At 37.2% G+C, this 20308-nt stretch overlaps 1 protein-coding gene across 1 annotated transcript; it reads left to right on the top strand.

Moving 5' to 3' along the window:
- Positions 1 to 1005: 1005 nt before the first annotated feature.
- Positions 1006 to 19017, top strand: LOC131941186 (interaptin-like). The gene is made up of 3 exons (XM_059300208.1): positions 1006 to 1014; positions 1205 to 4395; positions 18864 to 19017. The coding sequence occupies exons 1-3, from the start codon at positions 1006 to 1008 to the stop codon at positions 19015 to 19017; spliced, it is 3354 nt and encodes a 1117-aa protein (XP_059156191.1).
- Positions 19018 to 20308: the final 1291 nt, after the last annotated feature.

The following is a 20308-nucleotide window of genomic DNA, read 5'->3' as shown; positions in this document are numbered from 1 at the left end:
GGGAAGGGGGGGAGTGGAGGATTACAGCAGGGCTATGGAACTCTGGGTCAGTGTTTCTTCCAGACTTTTTTCTCCGGGGGGGGGGCACTTGAAATTTTCGGGGGGGGGGGGCGATGGACTTTCTTTGGGGGGGGGGGGGCGGACACTGTTAAAAGTATATATTTTCTATATAAATTATATACATTTCATTTCGTTCGGGGGGGGGGGGGGGGGGGCGATAGAATTTTTCGGGGTGGAATGAGGATGGGAGTTGGGGTAAAGGGGTGGAGTGTACATGTCATTTGTGAAAACACCGACCTACCAGTGACTAGATGGAACTGATTAAAGACTGTACGAGTTCTATCTCACGTCCACCAACGAGTGTGGTAAAACACGTTTTAAGTTTCTCAAACAATTGCATGTTTGATAATTGGAGCCTGAACATTTTTTGAAGGCTCGGTATGGACAATATTTTGTTTATTGGGTAAGCTAAAGCTACAGGGTCGTCCATAAATGACGTCACGTTCCGTGGGTTAGGGGGGTCGGTCGTGTGTGACAGTCTTAGCCAATAAGAGGGGTAGGAGAGTGCGAGCACAACTGGTTGCGATATCGAAAGCTATTTTTAGACTAATTTCAAACAGCTATTTTGCATTTTTATAAAGATTTTTTGTTTTGTAAAATCTGTAAAAATCGATATAAATATCTAATTTTCCACAGTTCAGTTTAACGTGTTTGAAAGAAATAGCAACAACAAATGTAATTTTATGTGTGGGTAGTGGTAGACTTTGGACATGACGATGGTTTTGGGAGGTCTACATTTTCAACCAAAAAGGCTTTTAAAATTGTGACGATAATAAAACTCAAACAAACGACAGAAAACTGTACATTTTTATGCAATTTAGAATTGGGGTATTTACTGTATATGTTTGTAGGTGTTAGAGGTAGATAAACTGTATTGTTAAATCTGACACTAGCGTACCTCTGTAAACGTTTATTTAATTTAGAATAAGTTAGGTATGTTTGTAGATGTTACAGGTATGTAAACGGTATTGGTAAAAATGAGCGTGTACTCGATGAAATAAGTTGCTTAAAACTAGTTAACTTAACGTTGATATAGCAAGTACCTAACTAGACTAGATCAACATCCTGGTTTGTTCTAGAACATTCTAGAGCTACTGTTTGGCCAATTAGAGCTGACTTACAGTTTGACCACCTCGATTTACAGTTTGATCAACTAGAGTTTGACCAACTAGAGTTTGACCAACTAAAGTTTGATCAACTAAAGCTTAGGTTTGACCAACTAGAGTTTGACCAACTTGAGTTTGACCAACTTGAGTTTGACCAACTAAAGTTTGATCAACTAAAGTTTGATCAACTAAAGTTTAGGTTTGATCAACTAGAGTTTGACCAACTTGAGTTTGACCAACTTGAGTTTGACCAACTAAAGTTTGATCAACTAAAGATTAGGTTTGACCAACTAGAGTTTGACCAACTTGAGTTTGACCAACTAAAGTTTGATCAACTAAAGTTTAGGTTTGACCAACTAGAGTTTGACCAACTTGAGTTTGACCAACTAAAGTTTGATCAACTAAAGTTTAGGTTTGACCAACTTGAGTTTGACCAACTTGAGTTTGACCAACTAAAGTTTGACCAACTAAAGTTTGACCAACTAAAGTTTGATCAACTAGAGTTTGACCAACTTGAGTTTGACCAACTAAAGTTTGACCAACTAAAGTTTGACCAACTAAAGTTTGACCAACTAAAGTTTGACCAACTAGAGTTTGACCAACTTGAGTTTGACCAACTAAAGTTTGACCAACTAAAGTTTGACCAACTAAAGTTTGACCAACTAAAGTTTGACCAACTAGAGTTTGACCAACTTGAGTTTGACCAACTAAAGTTTGATCAACTAAAGATTAGGTTTGACCAACTAGAGTTTGACCAACTTGAGTTTGACCAACTAAAGTTTGATCAACTAAAGTTTAGGTTTGACCAACTAGAGTTTGACCAACTTGAGTTTGACCAACTAAAGTTTGATCAACTAAAGTTTAGGTTTGACCAACTAGAGTTTGACCAACTTGAGTTTGACCAACTAAAGTTTGACCAACTAAAGTTTGACCAACTAAAGTTTGATCAACTAGAGTTTGACCAACTTGAGTTTGACCAACTAAAGTTTGACCAACTAAAGTTTGACCAACTTGAGTTTGACCAACTAAAGTTTGACCAACTAAAGTTTGATCAACTAAAGTTTAGGTTTGACCAACTTGAGTTTGACCAACTAGAGTTTGATCAACTTAAGTTTGACCAACTAGAGTTTGACCAACTAGAGTTTGACCAACTAGAGTTTGACCAACTTGAGTTTGACCAACTTGAGTTTGACCAACTTGAGTTTGACCAACTTGAGTTTGACCAACTAAAGTTTGACCAACTAAAGTTTGACCAACTAGAGTTTGACCAACTTGAGTTTGACCAACTAAAGTTTGATCAACTAAAGATTAGGTTTGACCAACTAGAGTTTGACCAACTTGAGTTTGACCAACTAAAGTTTGATCAACTAAAGTTTAGGTTTGACCAACTAGAGTTTGACCAACTAGAGTTTGACCAACTTGAGTTTGACCAACTAAAGTTTGACCAACTAAAGTTTGACCAACTAAAGTTTGATCAACTAGAGTTTGACCAACTTGAGTTTGACCAACTAAAGTTTGACCAACTAAAGTTTGACCAACTAAAGTTTGACCAACTAAAGTTTGACCAACTAAAGTTTGACCAACTTGAGTTTGACCAACTAAAGTTTGACCAACTAAAGTTTGATCAACTAAAGTTTAGGTTTGACCAACTTGAGTTTGACCAACTAGAGTTTGATCAACTTAAGTTTGACCAACTAGAGTTTGACCAACTAGAGTTTGACCAACTAGAGTTTGACCAACTTGAGTTTGACCAACTTGAGTTTGACCAACTAGAGTTTGACCAACTTGAGTTTGACCAACTAAAGTTTGATCAACTTAAGATTAGGTTTGACCAACTAGAGTTTGACCAACTTGAGTTTGACCAACTAAAGTTTGATCAACTAAAGTTTAGGTTTGACCAACTAGAGTTTGACCAACTTGAGTTTGACCAACTAAAGTTTGATCAACTAAAGTTTAGGTTTGACCAACTAGAGTTTGACCAACTTGAGTTTGACCAACTAAAGTTTGACCAACTAAAGTTTGACCAACTAAAGTTTGACCAACTAAAGTTTGACCAACTAGAGTTTGACCAACTTGAGTTTGACCAACTAAAGTTTGATCAACTTAAGATTAGGTTTGACCAACTAGAGTTTGACCAACTTGAGTTTGACCAACTAAAGTTTGATCAACTAAAGTTTAGGTTTGACCAACTAGAGTTTGACCAACTTGAGTTTGACCAACTAAAGTTTGATCAACTAAAGTTTAGGTTTGACCAACTAGAGTTTGACCAACTTGAGTTTGACCAACTAAAGTTTGACCAACTAAAGTTTGACCAACTAAAGTTTGATCAACTAGAGTTTGACCAACTTGAGTTTGACCAACTAAAGTTTGACCAACTAAAGTTTGACCAACTAAAGTTTGACCAACTAAAGTTTGACCAACTTGAGTTTGACCAACTAAAGTTTGACCAACTAAAGTTTGATCAACTAAAGTTTAGGTTTGACCAACTAGAGTTTGACCAACTTGAGTTTGACCAACTTGAGTTTGACCAACTAGAGTTTGACCAACTTGAGTTTGACCAACTAGAGTTTGACCAACTTGAGTTTGACCAACTAGAGTTTGACCAACTAAAGTTTGACCAACTAGAGTTTGACCAACTAGAGTTTGACCAACTAGAGTTTGACCAACTAAAGTTTGACCAACTAGAGTTTGACCAACTAGAGTTTGACCAACTAGAGTTTGACCAACTAGAGTTTGACCAACTAGAGTTTGACCAACTAGAGTTTGACCAACTAGAGTTTGACCAACTAAAGTTTGATCAACTAAAGTTTGATCAACTAAAGCTTAGGTTTGACCAACTAGAGTTAGACCAACTAGAGTTTGACCAACTAAAGTTTGATCAACTGAAGCTTAGGTTTGACCAACTTGAGTTTGACCAATTTGAGTTTGACCAACTAAAGCTTAGCTTTGACCAACTAGAGTTTGACCAACTTGAGTTTGACCAACTAGAGTTTGACCAACTAGAGTTTGACCAACTAGAGTTTGACCAACTAGAGTTTGACCAACTTGAGTTTGACCAACTAGAGTTTGACCAACTTGAGTTTGACCAACTAGAGTTTGACCAACTAGAGTTTGACCAACTAGAGTTTGACCAACTAAAGTTTGACCAACTAGAGTTTGACCAACTAGAGTTTGACCAACTAGAGTTTGACCAACTAAAGTTTGATCAACTAGAGTTTGACCAACTAAAGTTTGACCAACTAAAGTTTCAATTTGCGTTACATTATAACACAAAATTTGCAGGATCTAAAAAAAACACAGCGACATCGAATAAAAAATAAATGTGTTCTTGATTTAATTAACGTTTTTATCATTTCATCCCAAGCTTAATTATATTTTAGCTGTAATAATAGGCAATTATTTGTTATTATATCCTGTCTAAAAAAACAAAACAAAATTGTACCTTTCGGCTGTATGAATGATAGTTCAGACTAAAATTGGGATTGTTATTTTTATTAAGTGGATTATTATGTATTGAAGACCGTTTTACAATGCAATGACCCCTTCAACAGTGGTAAGGGAGATAATAAATGAGGGCATTTAGTACAAGCTACAAAGAAGGACACTTTTGGACCGAATTTAAAGAGGTAAATCGAAAAAAAAAACTACGAGTACGACCGACTAGAATCTTCTAGAGCTTACCCGTTACAGTCCGGTGACGTAATATAACTCCGGCTATAGGCCCGTTATAGGCCTACCTATATATTTTAATGTTATACTTGTTTGAGAAAAATATTTTATACAATAGTTATTGGTCAAAACGCTTTGAGCTTTACTACACGTTGAACGATATTTGTGACCATGCAAAGAAATAACTAAATAGCTAAAACAATCCGACACATTTAAAATAACACAGACTACCAATACCTATTAGAAAAATTAAAACCAAATTATATACACTATTAGTCAACACAACACCATATTAAATGCACACGTTGATTAAGAGACTTAAAACTAAGAGACTTAAATTATTTCGTTAAAAACTCGGCTGTTCAATAGTAGTTATGTTGTTTTGTCTTTTAAAACACCTGTTTTGCCTGAGCATGGGTCTGACCACACTATCCCCTCATATGCTGACGTCCCAGGTGAACTCTACACCTACCCAAATCTGCTACACCTACCCAGTGTCCCGCCAAGTCTCAGACAACATGACTAAAGTGTGACGTCTTTTTGAATGTGCGGTCTAGTTTTTTTTGTGACAGACGTGATGTCATTTATGAATGAACCCTGAAACCCACAGTTATCCAAAGGATGACGGGTAGACTAGTAAACAATTGATAATTTGAAAGTAATTTATGATCTCGCGTTGATTCTTTATATAGCGTGGCATTATTTTTATTGCAGTACGCAAATGGTTTAACAAACGAGCCTAGTATTATTTTCAACAATATTCGAAATTTGCTTGAAATTGATTATATATATATATATATATGTATATATATATATATATATATATATATATATATATATATATATATATATATATATATATATATATATATATATATATATAGATATAGATTTTATATAGATATATATATATATAGAGAGAGAGAGGCCTATATATATATATATATATATATATATATATATATATATACTAATTGCGATATGAAAACATCCATAAAACACACACAGGAAACACACTAGCCTTCGAGTTTCTGCAAGTTCTAAAAATTGCAGACAGTCTTTATACCTTAGGGCATTGTGTAATATCTCCACCACCTTACATTTCATCCTGTTATGTTTTCCTTGGTTTTTCTTTCCCTTTTCTCAGTTTGATGGGTGTCTGAAATGTTGAGAGCTGCATGTTTGTTATCCCCCTTTTACTGTTCTCTACATAGTTATGGGACGTGCTCTAAAAGCCTGTGGTCTGTGATGAACGACGCGGAGCTGTGAAGTATAGTTGTAGACAGCTAAAGACTGGGTGCACCCCGCGATGTGTTGCGCTGAATACATACAATTTATACTTGATAATAGGAGTAAAGGGGAAAAATAAAACAAATAGAAAGTGTCTAAAATAATTTAAGAGATGGGAAAAGAGAGAGGGGATGTAGAGAGGTTGCGGGAGTGTAGAGGCGTCCAGGATAAGGTTATAAATAACCGGCGCCTCCATCGTTCTACTTGCCAATTTCCCTTTTTATATTACAGGAGGGGGGATAACCGTTGCGCGCCTCAGTGCCGGTTGCCGGTTTAGACCCTTTGGATCAGTGGACGACGCCGGCACTGTAATTGCACGCCTGTCAAAGTTTGCCGGACGGAGAGCTGATGAATGCGGTACCAGAGGTTTGGGGGAGGGGGTGGGGTCGGGGTGGTGTTGTGGAACCAATATCGATGTTTGGGGTTGGAGGAGGGGAGGAGGTGGCGGGGTAAAGGGCTAAGATTCGGGTCCTGCTATGGAGGTGATATCGATGTACGGGTCGGTCTCTTTTCGCGGGATCCTTCATCCTGAGTAGAGGCGGGTGGGGGAGGGGTGGGGATGGGTAGGGGTAAGACAAGTGGTAGAGGATGGGATAAGACTTGGATCTATTCTAGAATTTGCTGTAGACTGGGGTGGGGCTTACGCTGGACCTCAGGACGTGAGGGTGGGGGTAGGGGGGATGGATGGATGGAAGTAAAGCCAGAAAACAAATCACACTGCGAGATGTGGGGTGGGGACGAGAAGGGGTGGGGCAACAAAATGGACTCCACATTATTGATTGACTAAAACTAAAAGTATAAAGGTGATGAGTTAAGTTCAATCCCCCCCCCCTCCTAAACAAGTGTTGACATTGAGGCTGATACCCGATAGCCCGCTATAAAACACAACAATGAAAATGGGTTAGTCTATGTTACGTTTATTTTTAAAACTACAGGGGTGTTAGGGTGGGAATTTAAAAAAAAATGATAATAAAACGTCGCCAACGGCCTAGACGTCACCGGTCTAAACCGGTCTAAACCAAAGTTCCCAATGTGGGGTGACAATAAGGTCCCAAAGCAAAGGCTGGCGACAATAGGGTGACAATAAAAGGGTCCCGAATCAACATGTGACGACATGAGGGTCCCAAATCAACCAGATGACAACACCAGGGTCCCAAATCAACAATAACATTATCAAGCCGGCAACTGGAGCCAGCCCAGGAGGAGATAACACAATAACGACACAGCAGACGACTTGATGCCAGCTATGGCGGGAACTCTAGGGGGAATAAAGGCAACTTAAAAACTAGGATTTTTCAATGTGGTGACTTGGTTTTTTTGACAATTTTTTGGTCAGATTATTTTAGCAGGGAATAACTACAACGGATAGAAGTGAAGAGAAAAGAAATAATAAACAGAAAAAGAAGTTTTTTAATATTCATTTAATGATATAATGTGCTAATTTTAAGCGTTTTGAAGAAACAAATGAAGAGTATATTCATTATTTTTAAGGATCGAAAATGTGTAGAATTTAAAAGAAGGTAGGTGAGAAAAAAGCTGGGAAATATGTCATATATATTATGGTTAGTTGTGCGTATGTGCGTGTGTATGTGTGAGAATTCATTTGAGGGTTAAATATATTTATTTCTAGGGGGGTGGGGGGTGGGGGGGGGGGGGGGGGGGGGCGTGGTAGAAGTTATTGGTCAAGTGTGAGCTAAGGCATTGATTTCACGTCTACATACACTGATGGATGTTTACTCAGTGCTGAAAGTTTATCTCTGCATGGTAGAGAGTGCTAAAAGTTTATCTGTAGATGGTAGAGAGTGCTAAAAGTTTATCTGTAGAAGCATGGAGTGCTAAAGGTAGGGCGTGCAAAAAGTTTATGTGTAGAAGAAAGAAGTGGCGAAATAAACATGTAATCAAATGGTTAACGTGCTTACAGCAAGCTACATGAAGATTATATCTATAGTGATTGGAGCATGCTCTCTGTTGATTTTAGCTAGAGCTTAAGTCAAGAGAGAGAGAGAGAGAGAGTGAGAGAGAGAGAGAGAAAGATAGAAAGATGATACTGATAAGATAGTGACTGGGAATGATAGAGAGACAGGAGGAAGATCGTAGAAGATGATAGATCGAAGAGAACAAAACAACCGATAAAACAAAAAGGAAGCGAGACACATTTATTGCCTTCATTGGTCCATTACTTAGAAGGACGAAACTACCATACTCAACGAGGTGGAAAAAGACGTTTAGAACTTTTACAGTTTTGAGAATAGAGGACACAAGACTAAAAAAAAAATGTGTTTTCCCCCAAACTTTAAAAATTTGTAATGTCAAAATTCTGAACATGATGAATGAGTGTGCTGTAGAGTTTGTTTTTGACCGCCATTAATCATTTTCTCATTGGCGAGGTGAAACTCGCCTGGCTAATCGAAAATGAGAAAATAAAAAATATAAGCTCACGGCTGATGTATTAAAGATGAAATTTAAAGTCCCCCCCCCTGATTTAATGAGATCTCATCCGGGGTGTGGCGTCCTGTGGGGGGGGGGGGGCAGTGCCATCTCCAGGATATTTAACGCCCTAGGCAAAACTTATTAAAACGCCCCCTTTCACACAAATTAATTACTAAAACATATGTATAAGAAAGCAATTAACTGAAAGAGACATATTAATCTATTATCAATTGCATACACGTTATAAGTAGACACCAAAATCAAATTTTACTTGCCTCTTTCGTCAAAAAAGTTTGTACTAATTCCTTCAATTACAGTCTACGGGTCTACTTTGTACTTTACGACAATGCCCCTGCCCCCTAGAAAATTTCCCTCCCCCCTAACGCTCTCCCTAGAGAAAAAAAAGTCTGTAAAAATTCTTTGTAAAAAAAAGCATAGTTCTTGTAGTGTTGGACTTTCTGCAGACCCCCCAATGTGAGTTCCAGAACGGAACTTACCTGTTTTAAGGTTGACTGTCTTTAGTTATATTTGTAAAATGTCTGTATTGTGTGATTATGTAACTAGATGCAGGAATTTGAAATTAATGTAAAGATAAGCGATGAATTATCTCCCATTTGGAAATTCAAATACCAAAATTGTGTTCAAGGGAAATAGCTTTCACAAGAGTAGCTAAATTAACCTAGTGTAACTAAAATATTCTTGAAAAACAAAGTAAAACGATCTAAATTTCATTACGTAATAATTAGAACAAATATTTTATATTATTTATGTAAGCGTGTCAAAAGAATATATTTTACAAATTGACTACTTAACTATAGGTTTTTTTTGAAAGTCTAAATACGCTAGCTTTATTGTAACATACTTCTACTCAAGTTTGACGACATACAGTTTAGTGTACAGATCAGTCATTTTTAAAACAAGTTTTTGGATCCCCGAGAAAATGGGACACATTTCACGAAATTCAAATACGGTTAACTGTTTAAGTTAAGACATTGCTATAATTATCGATTAAATATAAAATTTTTTTTTTTTAAAAACTAAGTTTACGGTTAGTTACAAATTCCAGCCTAGTTAATATTATATACTAATACTTTAAGAGTGATAATTTAGATTCCTAAAAAAAACAAAAAACTAAAGATTTTCAGCTAGAGAACGCCTAAGTTTCTTTGTAGTGTGGTCAAATAAAAAAAATAAGACACTCTAATACCTCGATACTTTATACCTACGAAACCATTATCTGCAACAGCCTTCCGCCGTTACTCCCATTTCTAAACGATTCATCAAAACTTACCAAACAAGTACAATATTTTGAACATCCCTTCATTACAAAACACTATACACCAGAACAGTGGCGTAGCGATGTCGGGTGTCACCCGGTACGGCACTTAATGGTGTCACCCCCAGAGGCGTAGCGACCCTTCCGGCGCCCGGGGACAAACTTCCAATTTTCGATTTGCACCCCCCTCAAACTTTCGATTTGCACCCCCCTCAAACTTTCGATTTGCACCCCCCCTCAAACTTTCGATTTGCATCCCCCCTTCCACCTTTGTCGGGATTTGTCAAATTTGCTCTTAAAAGACAGTTGTACTTCCGGTGTCTTAAACTTTCTAGACAGTTGTACTTCCGGTGTCTTAAACTTTCTAGACAGTTGTACTTCCGGTGTCTTAAACTTTCTAGACAGTTGTACTTCCGGTGTCTTAAACTTTCTAGACAGTTGTACTTCCGGTGTCTTAAACTTTCTAGACAGTTGTACTTCCGGTGTCTTAAACTTTCAAGACAGTTGTACTTCCGGTGTCTTAAACTTTCTAGACAGTTGTACTTCCGGTGTCTTAAACTTAAAGAACTTACAACTGATGATTACTTATATTAATTAAACAAAAAATAATTTAGAATGTGAAAAAGAAGTTAATTTTATCAACTTTGAATAATTCTGATATGACTTAAACTATTAAGATAATGTCAGAAACTATATCAGATAAATAGTTCACTCAAGTTATGTAAACAAGCTGAAATTTAACTACCTTCAGTAAATTTCATACTTTGAACATATCGTATTTTAAAATGTTATTTAAAGCAAAAGAAATAAAATTATCTTAACCTAATCGTAACACTATCTAGAAAAAAAGTTTTTTTTAACGCTTTTAGTAGCGAACTTTTAAATGTGCGCTAAAATATGCACTAAAACGAAGAAAATTACTCTAAATATAATAATACCAGCGTGCCCGTGATATGCGAGATTCGAAATTGTGTCATGAAAAAACTAGAAGGTTGTTGACCAACCTCTATAAATAGACCTACAACATGATCAATAAATACACTTATAGTTATGTACCGCTAAATGTAGAGAATATCAATATTTTATGAGATTTTCGTTATAATTATGTATTAAGTGTTGTATATAATGAAAGCCTTTTTACTTTTTTTTCTATATTTTAGTGTACATGTGAAAGCTTGTTGCGATAAACATTTTGATACATTTTGTTTTACTTTGAAGTAAGAAGAAAATTGTATGAGTAAAAACTTGCCAACTGTCAGGAAACACGGTATGTATGTGTGTGTTTGTGTGTGTTTGTGTGTGTATGTGTGTGTGAGTGTGTGTGTGTGTGTGTGTGTGTGTGTGTGTGTGTGTGTGTAAAAAACGATATTATAAATATTTTCAGCATCAAACTTAAATTAAGTGTTACATTTAGGTGGGATTTCAAACCCAACAGTCCGCCAGTGCAAGCAGGAAGAGGAAACAAATCATTAAATCTTGTAAAAAATTGAAAATTTTATCACTAAAAAACCCACCAGAAATATATTATCTAGCGGGTTGCATAAAAAGCCAATTTGTTTTCAAAGCTGTAAACTTTGTGTGTGCATCTAGGCGTTTTTCCCCCTTTGTCCGTAGTTTAGCAGTCCAACACGTATTTCAATGACATTTTGGTTCAGTAGTTTAGAAAACACCCACATACCCCCCCCCCCCCCCCCCCCCCCCACCCCCAGCCACACTCCCCCACCCACCCTCCCCCAAAGTTATCAATTTTTCGGTTCACTAAATAGAACGCCCACTCAGTTATCAATAATGTGTTTAAATTTCCAGAATTTTCTTGTCACATCTGTTTCCAGCCACTTGTTAATTTTAATTACAATAAATTTGAACAACTTAATTAAACCACTCACACGGTATTAAGGTTGTTATGTTTTCAATTAGATTTCTCATCTTCCAGCTATGTCCTACACACCTGCGTCTAACGTGGTTGTACTATAGTGTCCTACATACAATCATACAGGGATAACGTTGTGTGATGCCCTAAACACAATCATACAGGGATATTGCCGTGTTATGGCCTACACACAATCATACAGGGATATTGCAGTGTGTTGTCATACATACAATCACACAGGTATATTGCCGTGTTATGGCCTACACACAACCATACAGAGATATTGCCGTGTGTTGTCATACATACAATTATACAGGGATATTGCCGTGTTATGGCCTACACACAATCATACAGGGATATTGCCGTGTGTTGTCATACATACAATCATACAGGGATATTGCCGTGTGTTGTCATACATACAATCATACAGGGATATTGCCGTGTTATTGCCTACACACAATCATACAGGGATATTGCGGTGTTATGGCCTACACACAATCATACAGGGATATTGATGTATGTTAACCTACACACAATCATACAGGGATATTGACGTATGTTAACCTACACACAATCATACAGGGATAAAGTGTGATGCAAACATTGCTGTTGCAAATATTTTCAGACAACCACTTGCAGCATTTATGGAAAAATGTTAAAGTGTTGTCCAACACCTACACCAATGTAAACCGAGGTAACACCCTCCACAGCGAGGTAAAGCGAGGTAACCATGTCCACGTCAACGTACATCTAGGAACCAATGTCAACGTGAACTTAAAAGAAGATAACCATGACCATATCGACATAAACCGAATTAATCATGACCACATCGACGTTAACCGAGAAAACTATGTCCACAGCAACGTTAACCGAATTAACCATGCTGTAACATGGCTGATGTAAGGAGCATGTAGGAAGACTATGGCACCATAACAAGTCGAATCTTTAACACACCTTTCAGTAAACCCATAGCACCCATCTACACAAAGTGGGCGAAATACCACGAATTATCTAGGATTGGAATGATCTCGAAACTCGATAAATAAAGAATGAAGGCATGATTATTTCCGGCGGACATGTTTACCATGGCAACCGCGGGTAAAGCAGATGAAGCGTCACCTTGACGTGAAACTAAACATATTTTACACATAAAGTTAATGTTTTTAAAATACAAAAACATGGGAAATTTTTACGAAAAAAAATCAGGTATTTTAAATTGCTTTGACTGTAAAACACACACGTTTTTTTTAATAAAAGAATCTAAAAAAAAAGTTAACATAACTGACAAAAATAAGCCAAGAGTTAATTTAAATGAAACCAGATTGTCTAATATTAAACAGTTTGATAGAATTACCTTTTTCCCATGCTATAAAGAGAAACTAGACGTTTTATGCTCTAGAAAACATTTTGCTATCCTATAAGTTACATACTTGGAATAGTGAGTACGAGGGTAGGGAAGCCTTGAACTAATTGAGAATCGTTCTAAAAGTTCTTTGTTCAAGGTTATAGCCCCGTCTATCATCCCCTCCCCATTGTTATTGCTACTCCATAAAACAACACATCGATTGGTTGAAAGATATCACGTGATATCTGATTACACACTTGATACTCGTGAAGCTTATTCTGTGATCCGGACGCGGATATCTAATTGTATCACGCCATGCGGCAATCAAGGTGGACGCCATAACAGGTTAGTCTTGTCAAACATTGATTGAACCCAAGTCATCTTGTCAAACATTGATTGGGGCCAAGTCATCCGTTGTTGGAACTTTACACATTACAGGATTGTATACACTTGGGGGATACTCTATTCCTCGTGTATATAATATTATATATATATATATATATATATATATATATATATATATATATATATATATATAAATAAATAAATAAATATATATATATATATATAAATAAATAAATAAATAAATATATATATATATATATATATATATATATATATATATATATATATATATATATATATATATATATATATATATATATATATATATACATATAGGCCTAGATATAACAAAAGCCAAACGAATATTTTAGGAAAACAAACCAAAAAATATTTTTTGTAAGAAGAAATGAGCCAGAAAAAGAAACGATACAGTAGTGATAATGCCAAAAACAAATTGGTTCCTGTTTCTCACAGGAAGACATCTAAAATATACATGAGTCTAATTGTTTGGGTGTTGTGCGGTGGAGAGAGGGGACACACTGAGAGACCATCACGCAAATTGGAACTACACCACGACAACAGAAACACAGCATGGCCGGTAGCTGGCACCAACATGACCGCTAACTGACACTAACATGACCGCTAGCTGGCATAAAACGACCGCTAGCTGGTACTAACCCGACCGCTAGCTGGCACGAACATGACCGGCAGCTGGCACTAACATGACCGCTAGCTGGCACGCACATTCCTGGCTCTTATTTTTTACCTAAAGATTGATTTATTATTTTAAAATTTGGTGTATGGGGAGTGTAGGCTTGGTGGGAGGACAAGACAGGGGAATAAAGACTTGACCTAAGTAGATGGAACAGCAGGTGTGTAGTGTGCTGGTTATGTCTGAGTAGTGTTGTACTTGTAATCGGAAACAGAGATGTATCAGATGTGTGGTATAATGTAAAGTAGGGAATCCTCAAGTGTTATGTTTACCATTAAGGTTAGGTTGGGTTAGGTTTGCCTGGCGCCCGATGTGGAATCGAACTCAGTTCATCAGGTTGGTGCTTTATTACCGCATGTAACTGCGGTATTTAAAACCATTAAACTAATATGCTCTGTCATTGTATTCCCGAATTAGGAGACCTGTCCAGCGTATCTTATTGAAAATGTTATGTCAATTGACTGCTGTATCATATTATAAGCAGAGAAAGTACACGCTAACACTTACTGTACTTAATTTTACGTGTTCATGAATGGGGCATTGATAGATCTTCTTTTAGATCAATGGATATGGATACACATACACTCACAAACATATATATATATATATATATATATATATATATATATATATATATATATATATATATATATATATATATATATATATATATATATATATATATATTTATTTATTTATTTATTTATTTATTTATATTAAAACCCGTTCTTGTATGTTGGTAGGTAACAATTGTAGTAATTCTCTGATACTTGATGAACTAGCCTCATTATGTGCTGGCATTAAATGCTCCACGGGCTCCCTTAGTGAGTCCACTACCCAGGGACCGCATAATTACACCCCCGGGCAAAGGCAAGGCTGTGTACGGCTTTACACCAGGAATGCCAACTTTAATGCCGTCGAAGGTCGACTCCAACCAACTTAAAGAGAAAAGCACTAAAAGAATCCGGGGTTTAGTAAAGGGCAAATCTTTTCTTGAAAAATCCGACCCGGTAAATCCTAATAATTTACCTCTCAAGAAAGCCTCTGTCTTGTGCTATATTTTATGACTAAATCAACTGAAATGTTCAAGAGTTTTGGATTGTATAAAATGAAGACAGACCACTGTCTTACTAGTGCTAGAGAATGTGTTACATGAATCACTCTTCTGTGACTCATTCTGCTAATTGTGTAACGTGCAATTAGAAGTGCGAAGTGCAAACCCATTAACAAGACGGGTGTGTCACTCTAACAAATATTTGTTCCAGTAAAAAAAATATTTAAGACAAAAAATTATTCAATATCTCATTTAAATTACAAAATTTAAAAAACGTGAACTTCTTAAAAACTTGATCGAAGCAAAAATAAACAACCTTCAGAAAATGTTGGAACGTTGACATTGTTTTTAATTGGAAACAGTTTAATTTTTAATTCATTTTTATTATTAATCATATCATGATTGATGAATAGATGTCTTAAAAACTACGTTTTAATACAGTTTATTTTTATGTAAAATAGTTAACAGGATTTTAATGAAAAACAAAAGCAATCATTTTAAAATAAAATCTATTTTAATTTATAAAACTCGTAAATGTCTTTTTCTTCAGTGAATCTATTCAAACTCTCCACCCCTCTCCCCTCACATTACTTTACGGTCCCAAAATAAATTTCTTCGCCGGAACTGTTCAAGAGGAATCCAGTGCCTGTGGCGTTTCATTAGACGTGTGGACGGAGCCGCGAGGGCTGCAAGATGCACCGCCATGTGAGACTGGCTCTAGCGCTACCCCCAGATCGCCATAAGAGAATAGCAGTAGCGTTATCCCCAGAGACTAGCTCTAGCGCTATCCCAAGACCGTTATGAGAGACTAGGTCTAGTGCTATCCCCAGAGACAGAGACCAGCTCTATCGCTATCCCCAGGGGCTGTAGTGCTATCCCTATCACCAGAGGCTTCTGCTAGAGCTGTCTGCTATTGATGGTTGTGTATGCTGAAGCACGACTACTCTGGTAGCAGAGAGGCCAATCTCTACTAAACCAACGTCATCATTATATGCCGGCCAATATTTGAAAAGTTATACAAAATGTCAATTTTAGATGCTATATACCGCTTTGTTTTTGCCAATTAATTTCGTTTGATGTTTATTTTGAACATACTGATTGTTTAAATCAAGATAATTAATGCCTTTTACAAGTTATATTTAATTCGTTACTTTGTTTGTCTTGCTGGTTAAGATCACACCCAACACAAATACATAAACCACTACAATCAGCACACAGTGAGTACGTGAAACTAGTGCATACAACTAGGTAGACAGAATTACCTTAGGGTACTCAACAAATGTGGAACAGTAAGTTTCTAGAACCAGGCGTTACGCTAGAGGAATGCTTCCGAAACATTTACAGTAATTAGAATTTTAAAACTAATCTTTCCCCCTGATTTCCTCTAGGTGACCATCCTACAATGACCTTCTTCCTTGACCTTTAACTGACCTCTTTTGTTCAATTCCCCACCCTGACCCTCCTACCTAGACCTTCCTTTCTCTAGACTTCACTGACCTTAACTTACCTCCTTGAGTTCCTTACCTGGTCCTCTCATACTGTTTTATTAGCTTGCCTTCCTGAAATATTTTTAACAACCTTACTTGTACTGTCATCATGGACATTTTGTACCCAATGTCGCTGTAAGGATTGTTATACTTAGCAGAATTTTCATGTATTGTGTTACCTAAGTGAGTACTAATGTACACTTTATGACACTGTGTTATGTGTACAACTGAATAACATAAGTATACTTACTGTATGACAATTTATTATGTGAGTAACGTATATACACTTTATGACAATTTATTATGTACCCTAAATAAGTACCGTACTTACAATGTATGACAATTTATTATGTACCTTAAGTGAGTACCGTATTTACACTTTATGACAATTTATTATGTATCCTAAGTGAATACCATATGTACACTTACTTTATGATAATGTATTTAGTACACAAAGTGAGTACCATATGTACAATTACATGACAATGCCCATACCTTTCTGTGTATTAGAAATTTTGCATTACTAATGAAAGCAGCAAATTGACGAGACTAAATGTACACAAGTATACAGGTTGTACACTTAAATCAAATGATGTACATTACCTCTGACAGCAGCACTAAATGTCCCCAAGTGTACCAGCTGTACACTTACTTTACATCAACTGTTGTTTTGTGTACTATATACATCCTAGTATCAACATTATACCTCGCACTACATGGAAACAAGTGTGTCATTTATACACTGCATCATGTGTAGTACCCTATACACTACACAACCCGACATCCCATTATGACTAGCTCTACACAACCCGACAGCCATTAAAACTAACACTACATGGAAACAAGTGTGTCATTTATACACTGCATCATTTGTAGTACCCTATACACTACACAACCCGACATCAACATTATACCTCGCACTACATGTAAACAAGTGTATCATTTATACACTACATCATTTGTAGTACCCTATACACTACACAACCCGACATGAACATTATACCTCACACTACATGTAAACAAGTGTATCATTTATACACTACATCATTTGTAGTACCCTATACACTACCCGACCCGACATCCCCATTATGACTAACACTACATGACCATGACTTAGTACTCATTAATTGGCCGGACAATCTAGTTATAATCTCCCACTGAGACGCGCTAACTAACGGTTCACCCGCTGGGGAAAGTCCAGTTAGCTTCGCATGTGTGGGATAAGAGCATAAATATCCTTACAATAGGGGGGGGGGGGGGGAGTCCCTTAAGACTGGGCTCTACATTCATGACAAACCATTTTACCCAATCATTAGCATGCAATGATAATTAAATATGGCAAAAGTTATTTGATATTTTTTTCGGTACTGTGTACAAAGGTTTTTTTTTAGATACGGAAATAAGAAGCAGAAATATTTGCAGCAGGCTTAAGAGTTTTAAACGCGCGGTTTCATTATTTTTTTTTGAGCACACCTAAGTGTGTTTACTTTTCACATGTATTTTAATGTGTGAATAAAAAGACATTTAAGGTCATAGAAATGTTATGTTTACATCAACGGAAATTTCATGTCAAACAACAATTTTATGCGAAAATCAATGGATGTTAAGGTTTCCAGAAAATTTTGATTTGAATTTAAAGGTCAACTTGGATCCGTGAAAATATTGTTTATAATCTTGGAGCATTAAGAATAAAAAAAAACAATTTTAAGTTTAGAATTTTATCCAAGCAAGGATAGTTTAGGGAACATAATTTGCGTCTAGCCGCTCAAACACCGAAAGCAGGTATTTCGTCCGTCAAATTCTGCGCCATTTTGTAGTTTCATCTCCCAAATCTACATTTAAACCTTGACAGCAGATATTTTAGAGAAAGTCTTAACAAGCTATTTGAGAGATACACGTATTTTTAGTGTCGAATATCCCCAAATCTAGTATATTATTACTTATCAATAATAATAATAACATAATTCACCTCCCCCTCTCCGACAAACTTTGAAAGATGTTTTTTATCGCTTTTATCGAAGACGCAACACATTTATAAAGACATATAGGACAGTTGAGCTTCTATTCAACGCAAACGCATCCATATTGTTAGTTTAAGGTCCCACCCTTATCCCCCGCAACTCCCAAAAAAAAAAAAAAAAAAAAAACAACAACCCCAGATTCCTTGTCATTGTCAGCTTCCCTTCCCCTAGTCCTGTTATTAATACTAAATTCTCCAGAAACTTCTCGCTTGAGGCACCAGCCCTGGGATTTGACGAGTACCTCGCCCTCGTCTTCCCCGCCCACCCCATCGTTTGTGATGCCATTATCGTCGCTGATACCATCATTACTACAGGGTACCATCATTACTGCTGTAGAGACGACGACGATTGAACCGAAACACGGGCGAAATGAAGATAGACATTTTGAAAGCTACCAAAATACTAGGGGCGACGATCGTTTCAATAAATGAGTGGTGTGGGGGGGGGGGGGGGTGGTGCGGGGGTCGGTGAGATGGCCGGTGGGTTGGGGTGGGGGAGGTGTGAGACTGCCCATGGGGGTTAGCTGAAATTGAAAGACGACGTGGGGTTATACCAAGATGGCGGCATCTGGACAAAAGACTGAGCCCATCTTCTTGCTCGTCGACTGGAATATAGCAGAATAAACCCGTGGGTGGGATGTAAGGAGGGAGGGGGGAGGGGATTTATCACTTTTTACTGTCGGTCACTTTCAAAAAGGATATATGAGTGTGATGGCGACTTTGCCTGACATGTTGAGTACACCCTGGGTGGATATAAAACACAGCGCCTCACTCTCTTTTATGTCGTGTGTTTCCATATCTAGTTATTTTCATTTTGGTATCAAAATCGATAAATGTTTAAGTGAAACTGTTATACAAACTTAATACCGACACATTATTTTCAAGAAAATCAAAGTTTTTTTTAATGTTTTTTTTTAAAAAATATTGTTATAAAATAAATAAAAAAAAATTCAATGTCTTAGCGCCATATTTTTTTTTTTAAAAGCACCGGCTTAGACATGTGTGTGATCTCGCGAATAAACTGTATTGGACCGATGTGATGATTTGATGACGAAATGACGAAATGCCACATAACAAGCGCAAGAAAACTGTGCAAGAAAATGCACTACCAATTTTCTCCAAAACCTCGTTGGTGGAAATTAGAATTAAGGACATTGCCGGCCCACCGGTTGCCGGATCCGGCTAGCTTGCAAACACCCCCAACTTTCCCTCAAAATGCTTCTACCGATCGAAGCTCACCCCCCCCCCCACCCAGCCCTCTCGAGCCATCCTAGCAACCGACCGAGCCCCTAGTAACGATTTATCTCTGTATTTGCCCGCCAGAACTTGGAGGCCGCCTTCACGCCTGCTCCGACACCCAGATCCCCCAGGGCGCTACACATACATTTTCCTGACTAGAGGAATTCCTCCTACCCCTCCCATTTTACCCCCACCCCCACCTTTTCACCCCGCCTCCTGCCCCTCCATCCGCAGTCTAAAAGCCCGGAGGAATTTTTTTTTGTTGTTGAAAAAAAAAGAAAATCGGAAATTTCCAGACTGCTTCTCAATAATTGCCACACATACCCCTGCCCTAACACCCCCCTCCCCGGGTTACTTAGCATCTCATTATGCCCCACCAGCTCCTCTCCAAATCTCCTTCTTTCG

This window comes from Physella acuta, unplaced genomic scaffold (assembly GCF_028476545.2).
Source record: "Physella acuta isolate Inbredline_101_S28 unplaced genomic scaffold, ASM2847654v3 ptg000028l, whole genome shotgun sequence".
NCBI lineage: Eukaryota > Metazoa > Mollusca > Gastropoda > Physidae > Physella > Physella acuta.
Note: the sequence above shows the minus strand (reverse complement) of the source record. Positions and strands in the feature narration are given on the sequence as shown.